This window comes from Ziziphus jujuba, chromosome 3 (genome assembly GCF_031755915.1).
Source record: "Ziziphus jujuba cultivar Dongzao chromosome 3, ASM3175591v1".
NCBI classification, from domain to species: domain Eukaryota; kingdom Viridiplantae; phylum Streptophyta; class Magnoliopsida; order Rosales; family Rhamnaceae; genus Ziziphus; species Ziziphus jujuba.
The window spans coordinates 26,325,842-26,348,243 of NC_083381.1; the positions used below are offsets into that span (position 1 = coordinate 26,325,842).

General features: G+C 33.1%; 5 protein-coding genes across 6 annotated transcripts; 1 reads left to right on the forward strand and 4 right to left on the reverse strand.

Moving 5' to 3' along the window:
• Positions 1 to 2,573: 2,573 nt before the first annotated feature.
• Positions 2,574 to 5,205, reverse strand: LOC107407422 (uncharacterized). The gene is made up of 6 exons (XM_016014705.4): positions 4,864 to 5,205; positions 4,500 to 4,655; positions 3,854 to 3,934; positions 3,651 to 3,776; positions 3,297 to 3,383; positions 2,574 to 2,928 (listed from the first exon to the last, which is right to left on the reverse strand). The coding sequence occupies exons 1-6, from the start codon at positions 4,958 to 4,960 to the stop codon at positions 2,843 to 2,845; spliced, it is 633 nt and encodes a 210-aa protein (XP_015870191.1). The 5' UTR covers positions 4,961 to 5,205; the 3' UTR covers positions 2,574 to 2,842.
• A 2,842-nt stretch (positions 5,206 to 8,047) lies between these two features.
• On the reverse strand, positions 8,048 to 8,849 carry LOC107408165 (uncharacterized). Of its 2 annotated transcripts, none has more exons than XM_016015534.4 (2): positions 8,506 to 8,849; positions 8,048 to 8,366 (listed from the first exon to the last, which is right to left on the reverse strand). In XM_016015534.4, exons 1-2 carry the CDS (start codon positions 8,697 to 8,699, stop codon positions 8,213 to 8,215), a joined length of 348 nt encoding a protein of 115 aa, XP_015871020.2. In that variant the 5' UTR covers positions 8,700 to 8,849; the 3' UTR covers positions 8,048 to 8,212. The 2 variants fall into 2 exon arrangements, with proteins under 2 accessions (XP_015871020.2, XP_048332637.1); XM_048476680.2 differs by having other exon boundaries at positions 8,048 to 8,372.
• A 136-nt stretch (positions 8,850 to 8,985) lies between these two features.
• Positions 8,986 to 12,397, reverse strand: LOC107423074 (uncharacterized). The gene is made up of 2 exons (XM_048476679.2): positions 12,151 to 12,397; positions 8,986 to 11,370 (listed from the first exon to the last, which is right to left on the reverse strand). Exon 2 carries the CDS (start codon positions 11,312 to 11,314, stop codon positions 9,128 to 9,130), a length of 2,187 nt encoding a protein of 728 aa, XP_048332636.2. The 5' UTR covers positions 11,315 to 11,370; positions 12,151 to 12,397; the 3' UTR covers positions 8,986 to 9,127.
• A 2,458-nt stretch (positions 12,398 to 14,855) lies between these two features.
• Positions 14,856 to 17,473, forward strand: LOC107423113 (protein IQ-DOMAIN 19). Its single transcript, XM_016032631.4, has 4 exons — positions 14,856 to 15,608; positions 15,707 to 15,940; positions 16,086 to 16,775; positions 17,034 to 17,473. The coding sequence occupies exons 1-4, from the start codon at positions 15,156 to 15,158 to the stop codon at positions 17,052 to 17,054; spliced, it is 1,398 nt and encodes a 465-aa protein (XP_015888117.1). The 5' UTR covers positions 14,856 to 15,155; the 3' UTR covers positions 17,055 to 17,473.
• A 1,621-nt stretch (positions 17,474 to 19,094) lies between these two features.
• LOC107423073 (thiol-disulfide oxidoreductase LTO1) lies at positions 19,095 to 20,514 on the reverse strand (the record flags this gene model as incomplete). The annotated part of the gene is made up of 5 exons (XM_025075545.3): positions 19,095 to 19,156; positions 19,301 to 19,452; positions 19,622 to 19,765; positions 20,153 to 20,265; positions 20,377 to 20,514. Coding segments are annotated over 5 exons (609 nt in total), but the record flags the coding sequence as incomplete, so codon positions are not given.
• Positions 20,515 to 22,402: the final 1,888 nt, after the last annotated feature.

Genomic DNA, 22,402 nt, shown 5'->3' on the forward strand with positions numbered 1-22,402 from the left:
ATATTTATACAATCCTAGGTTGATTTATAATTTTAACGACAAGAAACAAATTCTGCAAGCATGATAATTGAACACGAATAAAGATTGGTCTGTAATAATGATCAATTAAGTAAAAGATGGGTGCTTATTGCTTTAGCTCAGCAAGCACCATCTTGGTCCATGTGATACACAAATATCTTATATACAATAAAGGGCTCGAACCCTATGGTTAATTGGGATTATTAGACCCAAACAACGTTGTTAGGCCACTGAATATTAAGCAGAGACATATAGACTAATAGATATAAATTTAGCTTCAAGTTCCAACGACCATGGGATCTGTGAGACACAAAATTTGCTGCAAAAGAAAAACAGAGATTGATAAAATTGGCAATCAAAACCCAGAATAGGCAGAGGAAACAGAAGGGCAAGTCTAGGAAAGAAAGTTATTAAAAAAAAAAAAAAAACAAAAACAAAAAAGAAAGCTAGAAAAAACAATTAAAAATGGAAAAAGGGAGAAATGGGAGGGTCTAAAAAAGAAAAAGAAATGGTGGGGTATTTTTGGTGATGGACCCAAGAGGGACCCTCACTAACTCTCTCTTATTAAAAAACTAAAAAAAAAATTTAGTAGAAGCGGCGTTGAAGAAACTTGAAAACAAGAAAGGAAAGCTTTTTTTTTTTTTTTTTTTTTCATGTGGGAAACGAAAACCGAGAAATGGAAACAAAAAATAAAGCCAAGAATAGATAAAGGAAGCAATAATTCAGCAGCACGAAGTTCAAAAAAAAAAAAGAAAAAAAAAAAAGAGTACTCAAAATTATCCCCCAAAAAAAACCAACACTACCACTACATATCTCCTAGCAAAAGTCATTTGAAACGGAAGACGGATATGGTATGTGGGTTTTGGTTTTTAAAGAGGGTTCAATAAAAAATGCCATCAAATTCAAAAGGGTCCGAGTCCGAGTCTATGACTATGATAGTGGGCCGTACGCCGCCGATTAATAGGCGCCGTACAAGTGGTGGGTGACAGGAAGATGAGAGAGAGAGAGAGAGAGAGAGAACAAGGGACGAGGCCAATGGGATCTACAAAATTAATGAGATTGGACGGCTATGATGCTGTTTGTAGATTTATTATTATAGGAATTGATGTGGGGGACGAGACTTTTAGAGAGAGAGAGAGAGAGAGTGAGAGTGAGAGTTGTCTGGGAGCTTTTGATTATAATTCAGAACTTTCATAGGGTTTTGATGAGAGATTGATTGGAAAACTTTGAAAGACTCTGTCTCAGAGACTGCACGTACTGTAATAATTGAAGGTTTTTTAAATTTTAGAGGAAGGAAATTTTTTTTTTGTTTGTTTGTACTAGCTATTTTTCCATTTTGCCTAGAAAGTTGTAGAGACGTGTTTGGCTTTGGCTAATTGGATATAATCAAATAGGAAATTAATTTTTGAAGGTGTTCTTCGGTAGAGACCAAAAAAATAATAAAACAAAGTACAGGTAAACAAAGTTGTGGAATGTGAAAATAAAAAAATAAAAAATAAAAGAGACATAGACGGAAAGACAAGTTGTGGATGAAAATATATCTAAAATAATATTGAATTGGATTTACTAATTGTTAAGATAGTAATTTAGTATATGTATTTATTTTCTTGTTTTTCTTCTCTACTTTGTCTTAGCTCTACCCAATAATAAGGGAGACATAAACATATAATGTCGTTGTCATATCAAAGCAAATAATTATAGATAGATAGATATTATTTGTTTTGGATTCTTGCCTGCAAAACTACAAGTTCCATTCAATTATTTTCTAGCTAGTACTTAATTGAATTTTAAGTATGGAGGCCTAAACTCAAGCACATAATTGAATTTAGAGGTACAATTATGCCTGGTTCATTATGTATTATATGTATCATTTATTACTTTTGGACCATTCGAACCTACTCCTAGAACAAATATTTTGTAGTCTATTAATTTTTTTATTATTATATTTGAGATCAATTATCTAATTCAATCATATACAGGAGAAAAAAAAAATACAATTCAAACATTAAAATCATTTTAGAGGTTTTATTTTATTTTTTAATGCAAATCACTATGGAGATTTTTTTTTTTGGTTATTTATTTTTGCCCACCTCCCCTCTTGAACCTGTGATCCAGTGATCATAACTAACCCACTTTATTAATATTTTTATTATCGTATTTGCGATTTGTGAAGAAATTGTTGTCGGCAAATAACATTGGGCCTTTTTTGGGAAACACTAGGCCTGAGTTCGAACAGCCTAGTTTTAAAAATTCAAACTTTTAGGCCTAATCTGGTTAAATAAGGCCCAATAAATAAAAATTTTATGCCCCATGGCATTCCTCAACCAATATGGTAATCTACAATTTTATTTTTTATTTTTTATTTTTTGATGTTTTGATTAAATATTAGTCCCATTCTGCAAAAGTGTTTTAAAACTCAAAAATCCAAACAGATTGATGAATTACGAGATTTTGAAAGGACACACAGGAAGAGATACAAAAAGGGAAAAAAGCAAATTCTTATAAAAAAGTACCATACAAAACAAAATGATAAAAGCATGTTCTGTACAAGAAAATAATCAAGATGAATCCTCTTCTCCCCCATATATAAATAAGTAACAAGGGTACAAGAAAATAAATATTATAAGTACTAAACTTGTACCAAACTATTGAAATCCTTACAGATTACAGCTGATAACTTAGAAATAAAAGTTTGAAAATTTTAATACTAGTGGAACAAGCTACGAAACTATGAAAAAAGACCTCAAATGGGAAGTGAAACAATCACTCAAAATGACATATACAGAATCTAAGTGGAAAGGGAGCAAGAAACCACATGGATTTGCTATACATATTCCCATGGAATCATCGCCATGAACACGATCATGATTACCGGCCAAAAAGAAAGCCTTACAGTCGAGCTACCTGTAGCTGTAAGATATAAAAACATGCAGAACAAAAATAAATGGGGCATTGATTAAGCTCTGGTTCATAAAATTAGTTATTAATCTTCAACAGGAGAAACTAATTCAAATCATTCTAGATATTGATTCTAAGGGAAAGAATAAAGTTAATTGGAGCTACAAATATGTTGTTGTTGTTGTTTTTTTTTTTTTTTTAATTTTTTTAAAATTTTTTATGTTATAAAAACTTTATAATAAAATTTAGAGATTCATATATAGCTTAACTACAGCAAATTATCAAGGAAGACCAAAGATAAAAGCGTATGTATCTCAGGGCTAATTCAAAAAATAAACATATCAAGATTCGTTAGGTAGAGTCTAAATTGTCAGCCTAACCTTGATTGTCGGCCACAGCCGGTGACGACGTAGAAGTTTTGTTTGTCATATTAATTCCAAGGTTTGCACAATCCATTCCAATTTCACCTTAAGTACAAAAATTTAACTTTGAGTTAGAAATTTAACATGGAGATTATATATATATATACATATATAATTTTTATCCAATCAGGATATTTTGATTTTGATTTTATAAAATGTAAAAAAGTTAAATCAAAATTAAAATGATCAATTTATCCTGATTGATTTGAACTGTATCCTAACTTTATAAAATTAAGATACGATCAAAATTATATATATATATATATATATATTTTTTTTTTTTTCTAGTACAACAGAAGAATGTGTTCTTACATTCTTTGAAGCAAGGGAAATAAGAGGTATTGAGAAGGTTATAATAACCCTCTGAACATTCACAATTGTATGTGAATTTAGAAGTTTTGTTGCAAGAGCCTCCTCCACAATGACTCCAATAGCAGGCTATAATAAGGCCAAAAATTAGAAAAAAAATAAAAAATGAAAAGCAATACAATTTCAATAGAGTAAAGAGTTGTTACGATCAAAAATTGAATCATTGGATTTGCTTGCTTTCTCTTGAACCGAAGAAGGCGATGCAGCGCAGGATCGATTAAGTGTACCTATACAAATTAGTGGAATTAACCATTTAAATATCATTAAACCGACAAAACATCTCTTAACAAATCTAAGCACGATGATTTCTATTAAATAATTAGAAATAGAATTAGGTAGGATGTCAAAATCAAATCTTTACAGGTGTTTTTTCTTGTCTCTTTCAAGTAATAAAGCTTAGCTCATTGTACAAGGCAAATGAACCATAGTGGGATTACAATGCAGTACCAAACTAAAATTTAATTGAATTGATTTATTAATTTGTTTTTATGCTTAGCACTGTATTTTAAAAATCATGATCCATGTGGCATATGCAGACATACCTTTGTTTTTTATAATACTTCATTTGACTTGCAAGATTTCATATTTGAATTTTGCTTACTGGAAATAACACTTTCTTTATATCCTCTCCAATCTGAAAGGTAATTTTTATTCTTTTAAGCTCAATGATTAACCATTGCAAAAAACTATCCAATTTAATTCAAACTAATCCTTCAAACTTGCAGAAGCCATTTCATACTAATTAGTCATCCAATTAAACTAGTAAAGAGAAAGAGAGAGATTGGCTCTTACAATTGGGAATAACACAAGGGAGAAACTTGAGGTTATCTTCATGGCTAGAAAAAGTCTGCTTCCAACCAGGATGACAAACACATTCAAAGAGGATAGTGTTATTAGCAGAAGCCTTGCAATCTCCTTTCCCACAATCCACATCTTTGCAAACAACATCTGGGGTCATAAAATCACCATTAAAATTGAAAATATAAGATTAAAGATTGCAACTTGTTTTTTGAAATCCAAAGAAGACCCAGTTGAGAAAAGGTATCAAAATCCAAAACCCATAAAATAAAATAGGAAAATTATAAGAACCACCTCAAGAAATAAATATGGCAAATGAAGTTCAGAGCTAAAAAATAAAAAGGGTAAGAAAACAAACCGATTAGAGGGGATAATATTCCACCAATAGGATTAGCAGTCACAGATTGAAGAAGAAGAACAGCTGTAAGAAAACCATAGACAAAGGTGGAAGCCATCTCTGATTTCTCACACGGACAGAAGCAGAGATGTAGAGAGTGATCACAGAGAAGAAGAAGCACCGAATACTGGGTTTTTTTTGGTGAATAGCACCGAATATTGGGTTTGAAAATAAGTAGGACTGTTTAATTTATTTATTTTTTTGAAAGAAGAGAGTGTTTGAAAAAAAATTGAGATCCTAATTAAAATTTGACGCTTTTACAGTTGAGATTTGATAAAGCTGTTATAACGTGGCTGAGCTTTAAAGGATTGCATTGACATAGCATAGTGAGTCGTTGGGAGTTGGGGTTTGGATCCTCTGCACCCTCCTTCTTAATTATGGAATTACAACCTTTCTAGTATCCATTTCCCAACTTGAATTTATGGTGTAATTATTTCTTTATTTATTTATTTTAAAAAAGTATTGGAAAAATCTCATTATTTTAATTTATATCGGGTAAAAATTATTGGGTAAAAATGATTATGAATAAAAACTTCGTTTGTTCCTTTTGAAGCCAAGGAGCTACCTCAAATATAAAAAGGAGTTTGATAAAACAATGCTTTCTGAATTGCTTGTGAAACAAATTTACAACCAATCAAAAATTAAAATAATTAGGTATTGCCCTGTTGGAATAAAGCTTTCTTTTCTTTACACAACAAATTTTATTTTATGATTTTATAAGAAATAAAACAAAAAGGGAATATTCGATATTGTAAGGTGTAGCTATATTTTGTGTTGTAATACTAACTAATTTATTATTAAATAGACCTTGCAACTGATATTGATTTTAGAAAATAATAAATAATGAAAGTCATTTCGTAAAATAATGTAGATTTTATGAAACATGGGTCACTTTTAAATACTGTGTGTGGAAAAAAGAAGAGAACAAGGACTTTCCCAAATACATTTGGTAGACTTGAAAATGCTAACTAGTACACATGCCAGTGCAGTATAAAATTAAAGTCTGCATGTGGTTTTAAATTTTATTTTTGTTTTTTGTTTTTAACCTTTATTTTTGGAAAATAAAGGCTAAGAAACTCAAATTCATGATCTTGTTTCATCAAATCATTTGCTTAGAAAGAAAAAACATTCTGGCAAACTATCATCTTTGTAACTGTTTCAAGAAATATTGGTTCACAGAGAAATAAATATTGCAAAAGTCAAGATGGCAACTAATTTTCATGTTACTATTACATTAATTTCTATCAATTTCAAATTCTCATGACTTTGATATGGAACAAACTACAAATCTAACTATAACCAATCTTTCCAACTTGGCTTATCCATTTTTTCAATTGTTTGCTACCTCAAAACATGTGATCCCAACAAATTCTCTTTTTGTTTTTGTTACCATATATGTTAGAAATACTACTTGTTACTTTTTTGACCTAGCCAAAAGATTTAAAAATAACTTTTTAAAAAATATTTATTTTTTTAAATTAGATTTTTAAAATAAAAAATCAATATATAACTAAAGATATCCACTAAATAATAGCTATGTGAGCAGCAATCTAATTTGTGATTATTATCATTGCTATAAACAACAAAACTCATATTATATGTATTACATATAATGCTTTCATACTTGTATATTTGATTTGCAATTTAATAACAAGTTTTTATTTGGTTGTAAAATTATATTTTATATTTTATTATTACTTTTTTAAAATTAAAAAGTAAACTTGGAATTGAATTTGAAAAAAATTGGAATTAAAAAAAAAAAACGATTCTACGTTGTTGTAATTATATCCAAAATAAGTTAAAAACAAGTATATACAGTTATTTTAAATACAGAGAAAAGTAATAACAGAAATGTCTCTTCTTTTAATCTTTTTTATTAAATATTGAAGGTGTAGTTTTGTGACTATAACTAGATTGTAGGAAAGTTGTTATAGAAAATTTGATTTATTTATATCTTAGTTCTCTACCAATGAAGTCAAATGTTGGCAACCTCTGTATGTAGTAGTTATTAAGTGCCATGCTTAAAGGAGAAGACAATATTATTTTGGTCCAAAAGCTATAACCTGTACGTAATCTATCAAATGCAGTGTATGAATCTAAACTCTGTGATTTATTATATATATATATATATATATATGTATAGTTTCAAAATGTGGTATATAAGAAGTACTTTACAACCTATAAAATGCTAGCCTACCAAATACCACTCGCTGTAAATAGTTTTTATATGGTTGGGAAAACTTGTCATGACCATAACATCATAGCGAATGGTATCATTTTACAAATCCAAAAAGTAGACAAGGCTTGGCTTTTCATTATCTTATCTTGTCGTTGGTTGGATGTTCTGTTTTTATCTTTGTTATTTCCCAACGTGTAAATACACATATCAAATGGCGTAAAAAAAATACACATTAAAATCATATACACACAAATTAAATGCCTTAAAATTCCCGAAATCGTGGTTTCCTTGTTAAAGTATAATATATCATTTCTGTTACGCCTAAGAAACTATCTTTCCTCATGGTTATGGTTCAGACTAAAAGACTTTCTTTCCACATTGTTACCGTTCAGTAAGCACTGATTTTCCTGGAAAATTATCTGTTGAGTATAAGAAAGGATGGGGTTGGGCTTAGCATTGTTTTGGATCTATGACAATGTCTGGGATAGAACCCAGGCCCAACTTATAATACCCAGGCTCAACTGAGATCCTTAGGTCCAATTACTTTGTATAGCACTGGGCTTTTACCACAATACCATTGTTATTCTTATTTAGATAGTGAAATCAAAAGCTTTTTATGATTTGTTTTTAAAAACTTTATAAAATTATATCAAATACCATTCACAGAGAACTCTTTGTTGAAATTGCCCAACAATTATAGTCAAACATTATTGTCACCAAGAATTGACAACATTCAGTGTGCTGCATAAGGTTGAATAGACCGAATTGAATATTAGTTTTATAGTTTTGGGAGACCATGACCATTCGGAGATTTTGAGACTATATCCAATTTCCTCTTGAATGTTTCATCTGTTTTGAATCACATAGCCTAAGAAAGGATTTTTCACAAAGACAATATGGCTAGGTAGACAGAGAGAGTCTCTACAATGAAAGCCATAAGCGCGCTCGCACACACGCAAAAAAAGAAAAAGAAAAAATGTAAATAAACTTCCATAGATGTATAGTCTAATTACACCGAAAAACCCAATTAAGGGAAATATATAAGTAGCTTCTCAATTATGTGAGAAATCGCACAAATTGAATCTTCATCTTTGTAATGGTGCTGAGGACCAAACAAAATGGTCTTCATGATTAAGCATACAGAGCGATTTTTTCAGTCTGATTCATTGCCGTGGATTCTGAAGAGGAAGAGCAATAACCTCCTACATGATTTTGAACCCAAGCCAGTATTCTGTGTGTTTTACGGTTCCGGCTTCTACCCTCAATTGGTGCAGGTGCAACTTTACTATGTCTGTAAAAAATTAGAAGAAACCGATTAATCAATAGCTATAAATCAGCATAGAAATTAAAACAAATACCAAGAAAAGAAAAAAAAAAAGAAAAAAAAGAAAAAAAGAAAAAAAAAGATGGGAATTAATTAGTACCTTGAAGAGGGCTGGGAATAGCCTAGCTTCTCCTCTAACCGTTGACGTGCTCTGTGAGCTGTTTCATCCAGATTTATGGAGCTCACTGCTTCACTCACGGACGGTTTAAACCAATTTTCACCAGTAATTATTTCACGATTAGGCTTTGTTCTCCTTCTAGAATGGACTCCTACACCAGGCAATGTTCCAGCCATTTTCTATATCCCTTCTTGATAGTGGTAGAGGAAGATGAATAGAATTTTGACCCAAAATCCAAAATCTTCCTGATTTTCAGTTATGACACTCCATTTCTATGACTTTTCAGGCTAAGAAGGTTCACAGAAAGTGTCCCAAGATATCTCCTATTTGGTTGGTCAAAAAGTGAATGAGAAAAAAGACAGCAAACGAAACTTCTCAGAAGCTCATACAAAAGACGTTAATTTCCATGTTGGGTTTTACCGCTTTAGGCACGGTGAGTTTCCTGGTAGCTTCTTCCTGGAATTAAAACCCAAAAAAAAAAAAGAAAAAAAATATTTCTTTATTATAAAGGTATTATTCCCCACCGAAAATTTTAACAATTTTTAATGTTTGGTCCAAATGGGTTGGGCTAATCAATTGGATCCACAATGGATACACTTGATTTCTAAGTCCAATCCTTTTCAGGATGAGAACTTTCATCCTTTTCACTGTACACTTCAGATTTCTCTTCCTCAACCACAGCACCCATTTCTTCTGATTCAGGAGGTTTAACATTTTCTAATATCTCTGTTTGTTTATCAGGAAAAAAGGAGATCAAAGAGAGTGACTTTCCAGCTGCAGTTGGGCTTGCATCATATAGAGGCTCCTCAGGTAGATTTTCATCCACCGCACCATTAATATGATCACCATTATTAGCCTCCAAACATTTTGTTGACGATCCGTCATCATTTTGAACATGTGAAGACTTTTTTTCATCAATTTCTAATATTGATGATAAGCTTGATCTGCTACTTTCTTCCTCCTCAACTGGTTCAGTTTCCAAATGGATTCCACTGGTTTTGTTTTCCACTTCTACATCGTTGTCTTCCTCTTCTGTTTCATACAAGCTTGATTCTGTTTCACTCTGATTTCCAACTTCTTTTTCACTGCGATTTTCAACTTCTTTTTCACTGTGATTTTCAACTTGTCCCAACGTTATTTCTAACCCAATATGTTCAACATCTTTCTTCTCAATCTGTACCATTTCTTCAGAAACTACGTCCTCAGTGGATTGACTTCCATGTTCAACAAGATTAGAAGTCTGGTATAGATTGGAGATCATTTCCTTTTCTTTAGAAAAATCTTGCTCTACTGAACTCACTGATTCAGAATCAGGAATTGAACTCAACTTTGAATCGCTAGCTCCACTTGACTGCCTTGAGATTGAGGAATAGCTTGTTCCTTCTGAAACAAACCGTTCTGGTATGAAAACTGGTCTCCATTTTATATCTTGGTTTGCCTGCTTCACAAATCCTAAGCTTGATGGTCCTAAACTGAAACTTTCATGCCTGCGAAAGAATATGCCTTTCTGGTCAAATGTTGTAGACTGTTGCTCAAAACCATCAACTTTGTTATCATTTTTCTCTTCCTTTTTCACTTCCTTCGATTCAAAAGGAAGCTCAAAAGGATTTCTTCTTCTTGGCAACATAATTGATGGGGCAGAACCAGGATTTGTTGAATCATGAGGAAACTCGAATGGGTTTCGTCTTGTTACTGAAAGCGGTGAAACACTGAAAGGAAACTCTGCACTTTCAAAGTCAATTAGATTTTTCTGAGACATTGTTTTGGAGCTTTGCCATGCTCTTCTCCTTGCAATAAGATTCTCCACACACTGGTTTCTCTCAAGCTCTAAAGTTCCCAAATTCATTATATTCTTTTGGTCATCCTCTGTCCATTTGATTGCTGACTTACTCTCATCTTCCTTGACTTCTTTTGCTTCTTCTTCTTCTTCTTCTTCATCATCGTCCTCATTATCATCAAGACCAGCATCTTCTTCTTCTCCATGAATTTCAGGCTGTGGATCTTCTCTGAATAAAAGTGGGTGTGTTTCATCAAGCATTGGAACCATGTCAGCCGTTGATCCATCAACTGATGAATTCTCTGCTCTTTCAGACCCTGAATACATAGACCTATTCTCGCTGTCATCATCATCATCATCATCATCCTCATGATCATCCAAGTGATCTTCTTTTTGATCTTTGGTTGAAACTCTAGGGTAGTTTTCAACTCCTACTTCAAGAATCTCACTCCCATTTTCTTGGACCAAAGAATTCTGATTTGCATCAGCTTTCTCATTATGTAGCACTTCTTCAATCCTTAGTTTTCCCTCATGAACAACCCCATTTGATTCTCTTGTCTTAACTTCCTTAATGGGTGCATGATCATCCTCAACATCCTCAACCTTACTGACCTTATTAACTATGGAACTTGCTTCTTCAATGGATTTTTCTACTGTATCACTCTTCTTCCCTTCAAAGCTCTCTTCTCTATTAACAACAACAATGCCACTCTCTGAAACTCCAGGTTTAAGAGGATCAATACCATGGCTAAGATATTCTTGCTTTTCAATTTCATATATATTATTGGATTGCCCAAAACTCAAAAGGGTCCCAAGAAGAATAGCAGTGCAGACCAATACAGGGGATGCATAAACCAACAGAGAAAACAAAAATGGAAACGATCTGTACAGAAATATCAAAGAAAACACCATACCCACAAGAAATGGATGATTGTAAATCGATCTGCAACATGTTCTGATCGATACGACATCAAATTTCCTGCTTTGCTTTCCAGTTTCTAGTTTCAATCCCATTTCTATGCTATAGGCCAATCTTTAGTGTTATAGAAAATATCTTCTTCATTTCCAACCTGTTGGGAGAGAAATCATATCAATAACAAATAACCAAATGGTTATCCAAATAGAATCCATGCAAACCAATCCCCTAAAGTAAATACATCTCAAAAAAAAAGAAAAAAAAAATTTTCCATTTTCTTCTAAACTGAATTAACAAGTTTAATTGTGGGTGTAATCTTTTGTTCAAATTTTAACGAAACAACATAGTCAACAAATTAGAGTAATGCCAAACTCAGACTGCAGCTATAGTTAAGATCATAAATGAAAATGAAAGCTTGCGTGGGCACTTGTTTTGAGGACCACACACTCTAGCTGCTCACTTAAATAATGTACAGATTTCGTACACTGTCTTCCATGAGGACGATTGGTAAAGGGCTTCAATCACTGGAATTATTACAAGGATCACTTAAATAATGTACAGATTTCGTACACTGTATTCCATGAGGACGATTGGTAAAGGGCTTCAATCACTGGAATTATTACAAGGATTGGCCGACAAGTTATTGTTTTTCTTTGTATTTTTTTTTTTTTTTGTTTTTTTTTTGGGATTTTGATTGCAATTAGAAAGTGACCGAGCCCTAAAAACCAGCCACAAAATTGAAGGATTTTGATTTGCTCTTGCTAAATCTAATGCACTGAAATTAAAAAGTCAAAGCCAGTTGCTTATTTGAGGAAGAAAATATGGTGGTGATTCCCAAACTAGTTTGGAAAATTGTGAAAATTGATTTTTAGTAAGGGTAAAAATAATGGGTTTTTCTATGAAATGAAAGCTTTTCATACTAAGATATCCGTACCCATTAGAGGCCAAATCCGACATGATCCATGAGCATCGCTAATACACAAAAAGATTGAAGATGTTGGCACTGTCTTCTATCCATTCCAATTACCCATCTGCCAAAAAAAAAAAATAATAATAAAAATTACTTTCTGTTTGTTTCCTTTTTGAAGAAACTTCAAACTTTTATTAATAATGTCTGATCCCCTTTGAGATTACTCCATTTGTACCTCCTTATACTTCCTCAATAAATGCTCCTTTCTTTTTGCTAGCCCATTCCTTTTTTGTAGCGAGTATTTTTGATAAGACATGGTGAAAAATGAATTAGAAAAAGTACTTAAAATTAACAATTTGTTAGCCTCAACTATCGCTTACAAGTATTGAGCACAACAGACGTCTTTAGGATTTCAAATAAAATGTTGAAAAAGACTGATAACATGCTTGAGAAAGTCAAATTCCCATCAGCCATGCATACATATTCCAAATTTCAAATAACTAAGTTATAGAACCACATAAGAAGGTGGACAAGACAAACATCAAAGGAGGAAAGATCAAAGATGTATCCTTAACTAAGTATTCACATGCTTGTCTAGTTATAATTGGTCCATGTGGAGAGCAATGAAACAAAGATTGTAACTATTTCATTTAAATAGTACAAAAAATATGTTTTCTTAAGTTCTATGCTGTATATATATATATATATATATTTTTTTTTTTCCTCATGTTGGAGAACCAATCAAATTATTAATAAATTGGTTGAATTAGTGTTAAAAAATTATGTTACTGCTTATAAAAACAGAATGTCTTTTGAGGGATATGGACTGATCTCCACGTGAATTATATTCAAGTAGGGATAAAAAAACAAGAGATCAATTCAGGTCCCACCAAATAGATCTCCCAATAAAAAATAAAAAAATATCATTAATATCCAAATTATGATATATATTTGCAAATTTGATAATTTGGATTCTCTACTCCAAAATTTCTCATCCATGGAGATGAGAGCTCTCCAAGAATTGACAGCATTAATTTAGTTTGTTGCATAAGGTTGGTTACATTTAATGGATGTTGTACCTTACTAGTAACATATGAATATTAATTATGGGTTTTACTTATTTTTATTTGGCAGAGTTTAAACACATCTTATTGCATTTTATTTGAGATGTTTTGATACCATAAATCCAATTTCCTTTACCTTTCCTCCTTGAGTCCTTATATATGTCCAAATTCAAGAGGAGTAAAACTTATTTTTAATCTTCAAACATGGGTACAACTAAAGAAAATATTGTAAAGCCAAATGGAAATAATGTCTTGCTGACTTGGATGAAAACATTGTAATGCTTTAAAGCATTTTTTATTGAATGAAAGCATTGTAATGCTTTAAAGCATATTTTTACAAAGAAAACATTGTAAAGCTTTAAAATGAAAACATTGTAAAGCATTAATATTATCTAGGGGTATCAATATTATTTAGACATTTAGAGAAAAAAAAAAAAAAGGTTTTGAGCATGTTAATTTTCCATCTGAGACTCTTTTAGATACAAATGACAAGGTCGTATAGCATGTCAATGGAGAGAAAGAGAGATTATAATGATGATAGTGTCGGCTAATTAAGTGATTAAGGATTGCTTGGGAGGAGTAGAGATGGAAAAATAGACAAATCCCAAAAGGCTGTTTCCCTAAACCAAACACCTAGTCAAAGGGGTTGCATATAAACATACCATGTGACTGCCAACTAATAATTTCATTATAAGATCATTGAGAGAATAGGAATCAAAATTACTCCTCTATCATGGGTCAGATAAATCCAAAACCTTATTAATTTATTGTTCATGTACCAACCACCACCTTCTCCAACACTCTAAATCTCCTGTTGGTTTTTTCTATCCACAAATTATATATTTATATATATGTACACCGGTTGGAACATCCTAATGGCAAGACTATTATTTTCTTACATAATGATTTCAAATTCATATCACCTTACTATAATATTGAAGAAAATATAGTTATTTCTGTCTAATTATCCAAAAAGCAAAGATGCATCAATGGCTTTATTTATTTCTTTCAAAATTTGGGGAAAAGAATAAAGTTGGTTTTCTTAAATTCTACCTTAACCAGTAATGTTTGATTTAACAGCAAGAAACTTAAAACACCTTTATGTTTCCATCAACATTCATTCTTTCTAATCACAAATCAAATTCTCAAGCACTGAGGCATAAAAAGGGTTTTAGACCCACATCCTTTTTGGATATAGAAACAGATAAAAAGTTTTCTTGCCACAGGGTCTTGGTATCAAGTTAACCTTTCTTGCTTCCATGGGGATCAGGAAAAAAGAAAAAAACGTAAACTCAACTCCAACAGCTAGATAAGGGGTTTGGGGAGCACGTGCAGAACCAAAAGCACCTCTTCTCAGACACTTCTGCATAGTGAGCCCACAAACCCCATAAGGTTCTTTCAATTTTCTAAAAAATCTTAGACCTCCTAAAATGGGACCCTCAATAGGACAGCTTTACCTCACCCCCTCTTATAAGAGTATTTTACACGGATTCTGCATGTTCTTGACCCATTTTCACATGGTCTTCTGATCATCTCCATCCCATATTTAACCAGCATCATATAATGTTACCAAAATACCCTTTTGAATAAATCACAATGCTTTACCTTGTAGGACAAAATACGGATAGCCTAAGGTAAGGAATCTCTATTTTCTGTCATTTAATCTTCTAGGAGGTTGGCAAATGGCTTATGTGGGGAGCTTCCTCTAAGTTTCTTTCTCTTCAAGTCCCATATATTCTAATGCAATAAAACTTATACAACTACCTCATATTCTAAGAAAGTGAAATTGTAAAATATATTAGAGAGAGAATATCTCTGATTGAACTCTAGTGATTGAAAAGCTACTAGACAAAATGTAGGTGGTGGTGGGCGAGTAAGAGAGATCTACAAATAATTTGTTTGTTTAATTTCTTCTTCTCTCATTTTAATGGTGATAGATTGTCAGCTTAGGAAAATTTAACAGAGATGGGGAAGACAAGCAGATGGCTAAGAACTTTCTTGACAGGGAAGAAAGAAAAAGAAAAATGTCCTAATAGCAATCAGAATTCTAAAATTCCCACTGAGAATAAGCCTACAACTCCAATTTCAATCCCACAGACAACACCAAAAGAGAAAAGGAGATGGAGTTTTCGAAGATCATCGGCTACAGCAGCAACTCCTCCTTCAAAGGATTCAAATTCTGCAGAGGCAATCTCCACGACTCCAACAATCGAAAAGACTCAATTGGATGCAGAGAATGAGCAGAAAAAGCATGCCATGGCTGTTGCAGTTGCTACTGCTGCAGCTGCCGATGCTGCAGTTGCTGCTGCACAGGCTGCTGCTGCTGTGATCCGCTTGACTGCTGCAGCTAAGGGAAGAAACAGTGCCATTGAAGAAGCTGCTGCTATTAAAATTCAATCTGTTTTCCGCTCTTATTTGGTATCAATTTTCTTCAAACTCTCCAATATTTGTAGCCAAAATTATATCTTCAATTTTCATATTTTTTAGATTTAACTATTGCACTGATGTGATTACAGGCCAGAAAAGCTTTGTGTGCATTGAAAGGATTGGTGAAGCTGCAGGCATTGGTTAGAGGTCACCTTGTGAGAAAACGAGCCACAACTACTCTGCGGTGCATGCAGGCATTGGTGACGGTTCAGGCTCGAGCTCGTGCTCAGAGGATCCGGCAGGTTGAAGATGGAAAGCCTGTGAATCATCGGCCATCGACTCACCGGAGATCAGTGCAGGAAAATGGTTTCAGGCATTCATATGTAAGCTTTTCACACAACCCACCAACATGTCAAAGTTTCAGGATCTTAATTATTATTATTATTGTTATTATCATCATTTTTTTATAGCCCCATAAATGGTTAAAATCAAATCAAAGATCTAGAATGTGGTAATTTGTTCATGAAGGAAATGGATAGAGGCATGGAGGAGAACATCAAGATTGTGGAGATGGATCTTGGTGATGCAAAAGCAAGTACAAAGAGCAGAAACAGCTATTCAATTCAGCCATTTGTTACAGAGCACAAATTTTCGACACCTCAGTACGCATCGAATCGAGCAAGTTCAAAGCAAGAGAGCTACCAAATTCAGATTTCACCAGCTCCATCAAATCTAACCGATATGAGTCCAAGAGCTTGCAGTGGACATTTCGAGGACTATTCTTTCGGCACCGCACAGAGCAGTCCTCAGTACTACTCTGCCATATCGAAACCGGATCCTTCAAGAGTTCCATTTGCATTCCCCAGGCCAGAGTATGCAGAATCAGTTTCATATGATTATCAATTGTTTCCAAACTACATGGCCAATACCGAATCTTCCAAGGCCAAAGTCCGGTCGCAGAGCGCGCCGAAGCAGAGGCCGGAATCTTTTGAAAGGCAACCGAGCCGGAGAAGAGCATCGGTGGAAGGAAGGAATATACCGAGAGCTGTGAGGATGCAAAGGTCTTCTTCTCATGTGGGTGCCACTGCTCATAATTACCAGTATCCTTTGTCCATCAAGCTTGATAGATCCACAGTTTCGCTTAAAGAAAGTGAATGTGGCTCCACTAGTACCTTGCTCACTAATACCAACTATTGCAGATCTCTTGTGGCTTATGATGTGAGTCCTAGTCTACCTTAAAATTTTCCATCTTTTATTCTGATTATGAACAAATTATACAAAATTTTCAACAAACAAATATTGGATTTTATTATAGGATCCAATTTGAGTCTATACAAATTAGGCCTTGTTTTACTTCATCATACTCTTTTTTGAGCTTTGAACCAAAAGATGTTGATACTTGCTTCGCTAGTGACTTTAAAATCAAAATTCTGATAAGTTTCATCGATTTTTTTATTTTTTATTTGGTAATTGCAGCCTCATGGAAATAGGTACTAACGGTGCATCTTTCTCTCCACAATTATGACTGAAAACCTGTGGTTGTTCCAACCAGAAGAAAGATGGAAATTTTACCTTAGACAATGCAAACTCTAATTAAAGGCCTAAGTGGTGAAGAGCTTGCTGTTTGTAGATGCTGATAAATTCTTTGACTCCACTTTTTTTTTTTTTTTTTTTTTTTTTTGGTTTTTTGGGTCAATTTCCTAATTTCAGTGTCATTTCAAGAGTGTTGTATTGAAGTGTCCTTTTTTATGTAAAGTTTGTTTTCTTTTTCCCTGTTTGCATTTGATGTTTCTAAACATATTGGCCATGTTTGTTGTTGAGGCTGAGAGTTGAGAAAACTATGCGAGAAGCAAGTTTAATTGGATTATTGCCTGTTCATAGAAATTTGTTAATTTTAAGCATGATTTGCCTAAGAACATGGTTTCGTTTTTGTTTTTGTTTTTGTTTTTAATTCTATATTTCAATTCCTACAAACTTTCTACAACGTTCTTTAATCTGCTTAAACAAGCTGTCTGGGTTGTCAATATCTACAAAATGTATTTACCTTATATATATATATATATATATAAAACGAATTTAGTTCCAACTCCTTATCTACAAAACTGAGTTTCAGGAAACGAAGAAATTCTAGTGATTGGACATGCTTTTTTAGGTGAAAGAGCAAGCCTCAGAAGGATTGCCCAAAGCATAAAAATGGAGAATTTCATGGTCCATACTCCACATTCCCATATTCACTAATTAAAATAACGCGACAAAAAGTCTGAAATACGCTCAGTAGGCTAGATTAATTGAACCAGCTATGATGAATAATAATTAGACAAAAATAAATAAATACTGATGTACTGGTCAGCTTCTGATTTTTTATTTTTATTTTATTTATTTATTTATTTTTACCAAAGGTTTATCGTTAGCCAGCCCAGGTCCAATCTCACATTTCAATCCCCGGTAGCAAATAAAGATATCTTAAATTTATTTAGTTCTGCAAGCAGAACTGGTAAGATGAACCCATATTCACATGTATAATCATATAAGTGATCCGATATCTTTTTTGTTTTTTTTTTTTTTTGTTGTGGCGCTTAAGACATATGACTAATATTTTCATATATAATAGTATCAAAATACTTAACGGGTGAATCATTTTCAAGAATGAGGTGTTATATTAGAATTTGGGCTTGAACACAAGATACACCGATGGGCCTCGAGCACTAACACAATGATTTGGGCTTGGGGCAGAATGGGTTAGGCCTTTTAGAGACAAAATAAAGGAAAATTTGGCCCAATGCCCTTTTTAGAAGGGTCATAACGATATATACCCTTGTATTGGTGAATATTTTTGTTTTGCCCTTTAATATTTATTACACCTTTAAAAAAATTATAAAAGATCTGGATGTCCTTTATTTTAGATCTAATACAAGGTTACCTTCTCGCTTGTGGTTATTTCTTCTTTGCTGCTTTAGAAATACTTGAATGGTGGACCGCAAGAATCTGGGTCTTTAGCAAATGGGGGTTTTGTTTCAATTTTACTAGGATTTGTGGGTGTTTTTAAGTTTTTGACGTTGCTCACCAAGGTTTTTTTTGAAAAACCTGCATTGAGGAGGTCGGAGAAGCAATTGAATGTTCTCTTTGGAGCTTTGGGAGCCATAGCTGGGAATATGGTTTGGTTCCTAATTAGTCCTTTGGTTTTGGATTTCAATTTTGGTCCACTTGATGGTTTTGGTAGATCTTCAATTGCTGTTTTAATGGGTTGCTTAGTTGGTTTTCTATTTATGCTTGGAAGGAAGAGTTTATCTTTTTACAGGTAAGAAACAAAAATAAAGATTGCATAAAAAACTCAGAAGATGTAAAAGTATTGTAGTTCGAATCTGATAATTGTAAAGCTACCTCATCTTTTTACAGAAAGCAAAAAAAAACTTAGAAGATGTATAAATATTGCAGTTCGAATATGAATACTACGTAAATCACAAGGACACTATTCAATCTATACATATGTGAAACAACACAATTTGAATAGAATCATCCTATGTGGGCAGACTAGATTCATTTAACATCAAAACCGGATGCTTGTGCAAGATTTGACAACTCTTGTTCACCACTCAAAACTTGCAAGAAACACCCATCTTTGATGAGAAATGGATGAATTTCAAAAGGCGAGAAAATAAAATGTCGGGAGGGGAGAAACCCCAATGGCAATTTCATCTTCTCCAAATTGAGTAATCAGTAAAATCCAATGAATGAATTTTAACGCTTTCTCACCTGCTCGTTTATCACCCATTTTGGAAAACCTTCAATTCCAGCATCTGCGCATGCCTTTAAAATTTTGGTTCCTTTCTTATAACCATCAGGGAAGCATTCAACATAATTCAATAGTTTTGCCGCCTCACTTCCAAACATTTGCATTCAGTGTCACCATGCAAATACCATAATGTAGCAAGTAATTCATTTTTTGAAAACAAAACGCACAAGAGATGATCAATGTGAATAAAGTTACCGATTTTTCAATTGTATTAACCTCATGGTTCAAATCAGCTTCTAAAATAAAAGTTACAGAGCGCAGAGTTACCTGTTTTTGTTCTAGGTAGTGTGAACACCAGAAAGCCCCATATGTTTTAGCACCAATTGATTGCAGACGCTTTGCAAGAGAAAGAGTAAAAGGACTTGATGGTGATGTTATCTCAATTGTAAAATATGGTAGTTCAATTTTTGCCAGGCTGACCAAGAAATGAAACAAGGGAAATAAGTCACTGAAAATGTCTTATACATTATAACCATATTTAAAATTATAATTTTAAACATTAATGACAGCATAACAATCACCAATTTTCTCTAATATGTCAGCATTCTTGTACAATTTACATTTCTATTATCTATGCTGTTTTATTTCAGTTGAAATTTATAAAATTCTTTAAAATAAAAAATTGGGTTATTGACATCTTAGGATTAGGGAAAACAGAAAAAGCAATGTTAGGAGTGGATAGAGTTGAATAGCCTGCCATTATGCTAGCTTCAAGTCACACCCTGATGAATAAAGTAATTAAACCCCTATATTGCAGATTCAAATAGAAAAAAATCACTGAGCAGAGAGAGAGAGTAATTACCTTGAGGGCACAGGTTGTGAAGAGCTATATGATGAATTGAGAGCAAGAATCGCCAAACTAGCTATAAACAGCTGTAAACCCACCACTTTCTGTATCTGTTGCAACCCAAAATCCTATAATACAAACATCAAAGGAGTACATAGTTATTTTTACTATGACATAAACGCTTTGTTCTGTAAGTTTTTGGTAAATACAAAGATAAAAAAAACATGAATACACCGAACAAATAGTTTACATTTTTGAGTGATGAAAAATAAGCTGAATGATAGGAGAGCAGATAATAGATAGTAAGAGCATGACGCCTCCATAAATTTAGTGCTTAAAATGTATAGGAAATACGCACTTGAAGCAGCCATGTAGGTCGTAGTTCATACCCTACTCCAAATAATAGGGTTGTATGTAATAGTTATATCCTACATATTCTTTTCTGTTTTTGTTATTTTCATGTCTCTTCATAAGGAAATTTTAAGTAATCAACTTGGAGCTGTGTCTTTTTGATGAATGCTTTCTTGTTACTTTTTCTGCCTTTTATGTAAAGCCCTTCACACTGTGCTGAATTAAACATTCAGGATCTGTTTTGTTGTTACAGCCTGTATTTATGTATATGAGGACGAAAGGGTTCAAATACTAGCTCATCTCCATGTCATGGTCTGTTGTCCTTATCGTCTTTAGCTTATTCTTAAGTGGTCCAAAGGGTGACTGATAGTGAATTTGGCGACTCCTCTATGTGTACCTATCTCCATCCCTCCCATACTTGTTCAATGGGTTAAGCATTTTGCAGATTTAGGTTTATTTCACTTGCAAATTTAGGTAATTACCAAAACCCCTATGGTTATCACATTTTACCAATTTTTTGGCCCCCACAAGTCCCCTAATATGTGTTAAATGCAACAACATGCAAAATATACATTCTTCAATGATCCTAAAGAGAAAAAATCCTAAAAGTTCTGAAAAAGTTCTCAAATTGGCACAAAAATTTGATTACCGTAGGGCCTTTGGTAATTACCGATGAAACCTACGGTATTCAATTTGTAGTTGCTGGAAAAATTACCGTAGGTTTCATCGGTAATTACCAAAACTCCTATGGTAATCATATTTTACTAATTTTTTGGCCCCCACGAGTCTCCTAATGTGTGTTAAATACAACAACATGCAAAATATACATTCTTCAATGATCCTAAAGAAAAAAAACCCCAAAATTTCTGAAAAAGTTCTCAAATTGGCACAAAAATTTTATTACCGTAGGGCCTTCGATAATTACCAATGAAACCTACGGTAATCAATTTATAGTTGCTGGAAAAATTACCATAGGTTTCATCGGTAATTAGCAAAACCCCTATGATAATCACATTTTACCAATTGTTTGGTCCCCACAAGTCCCCTAATGTGTGTTAAATGCAACAACATGCACAATATACATTCTTCAATGATCCTAAAGAGAAAAAACCCCAAAAATGGTCAAATTGAAATTACCAACGGGGTTTCGGTTATTACCGATGGAACTGTCGGTAATTTTTCCAGCAAACATTGGGACTCCTAACATGGATTACTGATGACCCGTCAGTAATCAACTTTGGGTGAAATTTTCTAAGTTTTTCCAAACTTTTTGTGGATTGTATTGTTGAGGATCATTAATAAAGCTATTTTTGCATGTTTTTAGTGGAAATACACATTATCGAAATTGTCGGATTGAATCGTGATGATTTGCTTTGAAAATACATGACAAATTGAAATTATCGATAAGGTATTGGTAATTATCGATGTAACCATTGGCTTTGGTAATTATCGATGCACCATCAGTAATCAACTTTATTTGGAATTTTCCCACTTTTTCCAGTCTTTTTGTAGGTTCTTTTGTTGAGGATCATTAATAAAATTAGATTTCGCATGTTATTTGTGGAAACATACATCATTGAAGTTGTTGGATGGACAATTGTAAATTACTGAGGGTGCATCGGTAATTATTGAAGGAAACTGTCAGTAATTTTTTCAGCAAGCACATGGGCTCATACATAATAGTTCTTGCCATACTATTATTTATTTATTTTATTTTTTTGTTGACAGCAAACCATGAAATACACCATATATATTGAAAAGGCTAAAATATAAATATAAATATTTAGACAAACATATGTATATAGGATATAAATATAAATACTACCAACAACACAGTGGCCAAAAAAATATTTAATGATGACATACTCATTGATTCCAAATTAAGAGAAGCATGACAAAAACACCTTGGAAACA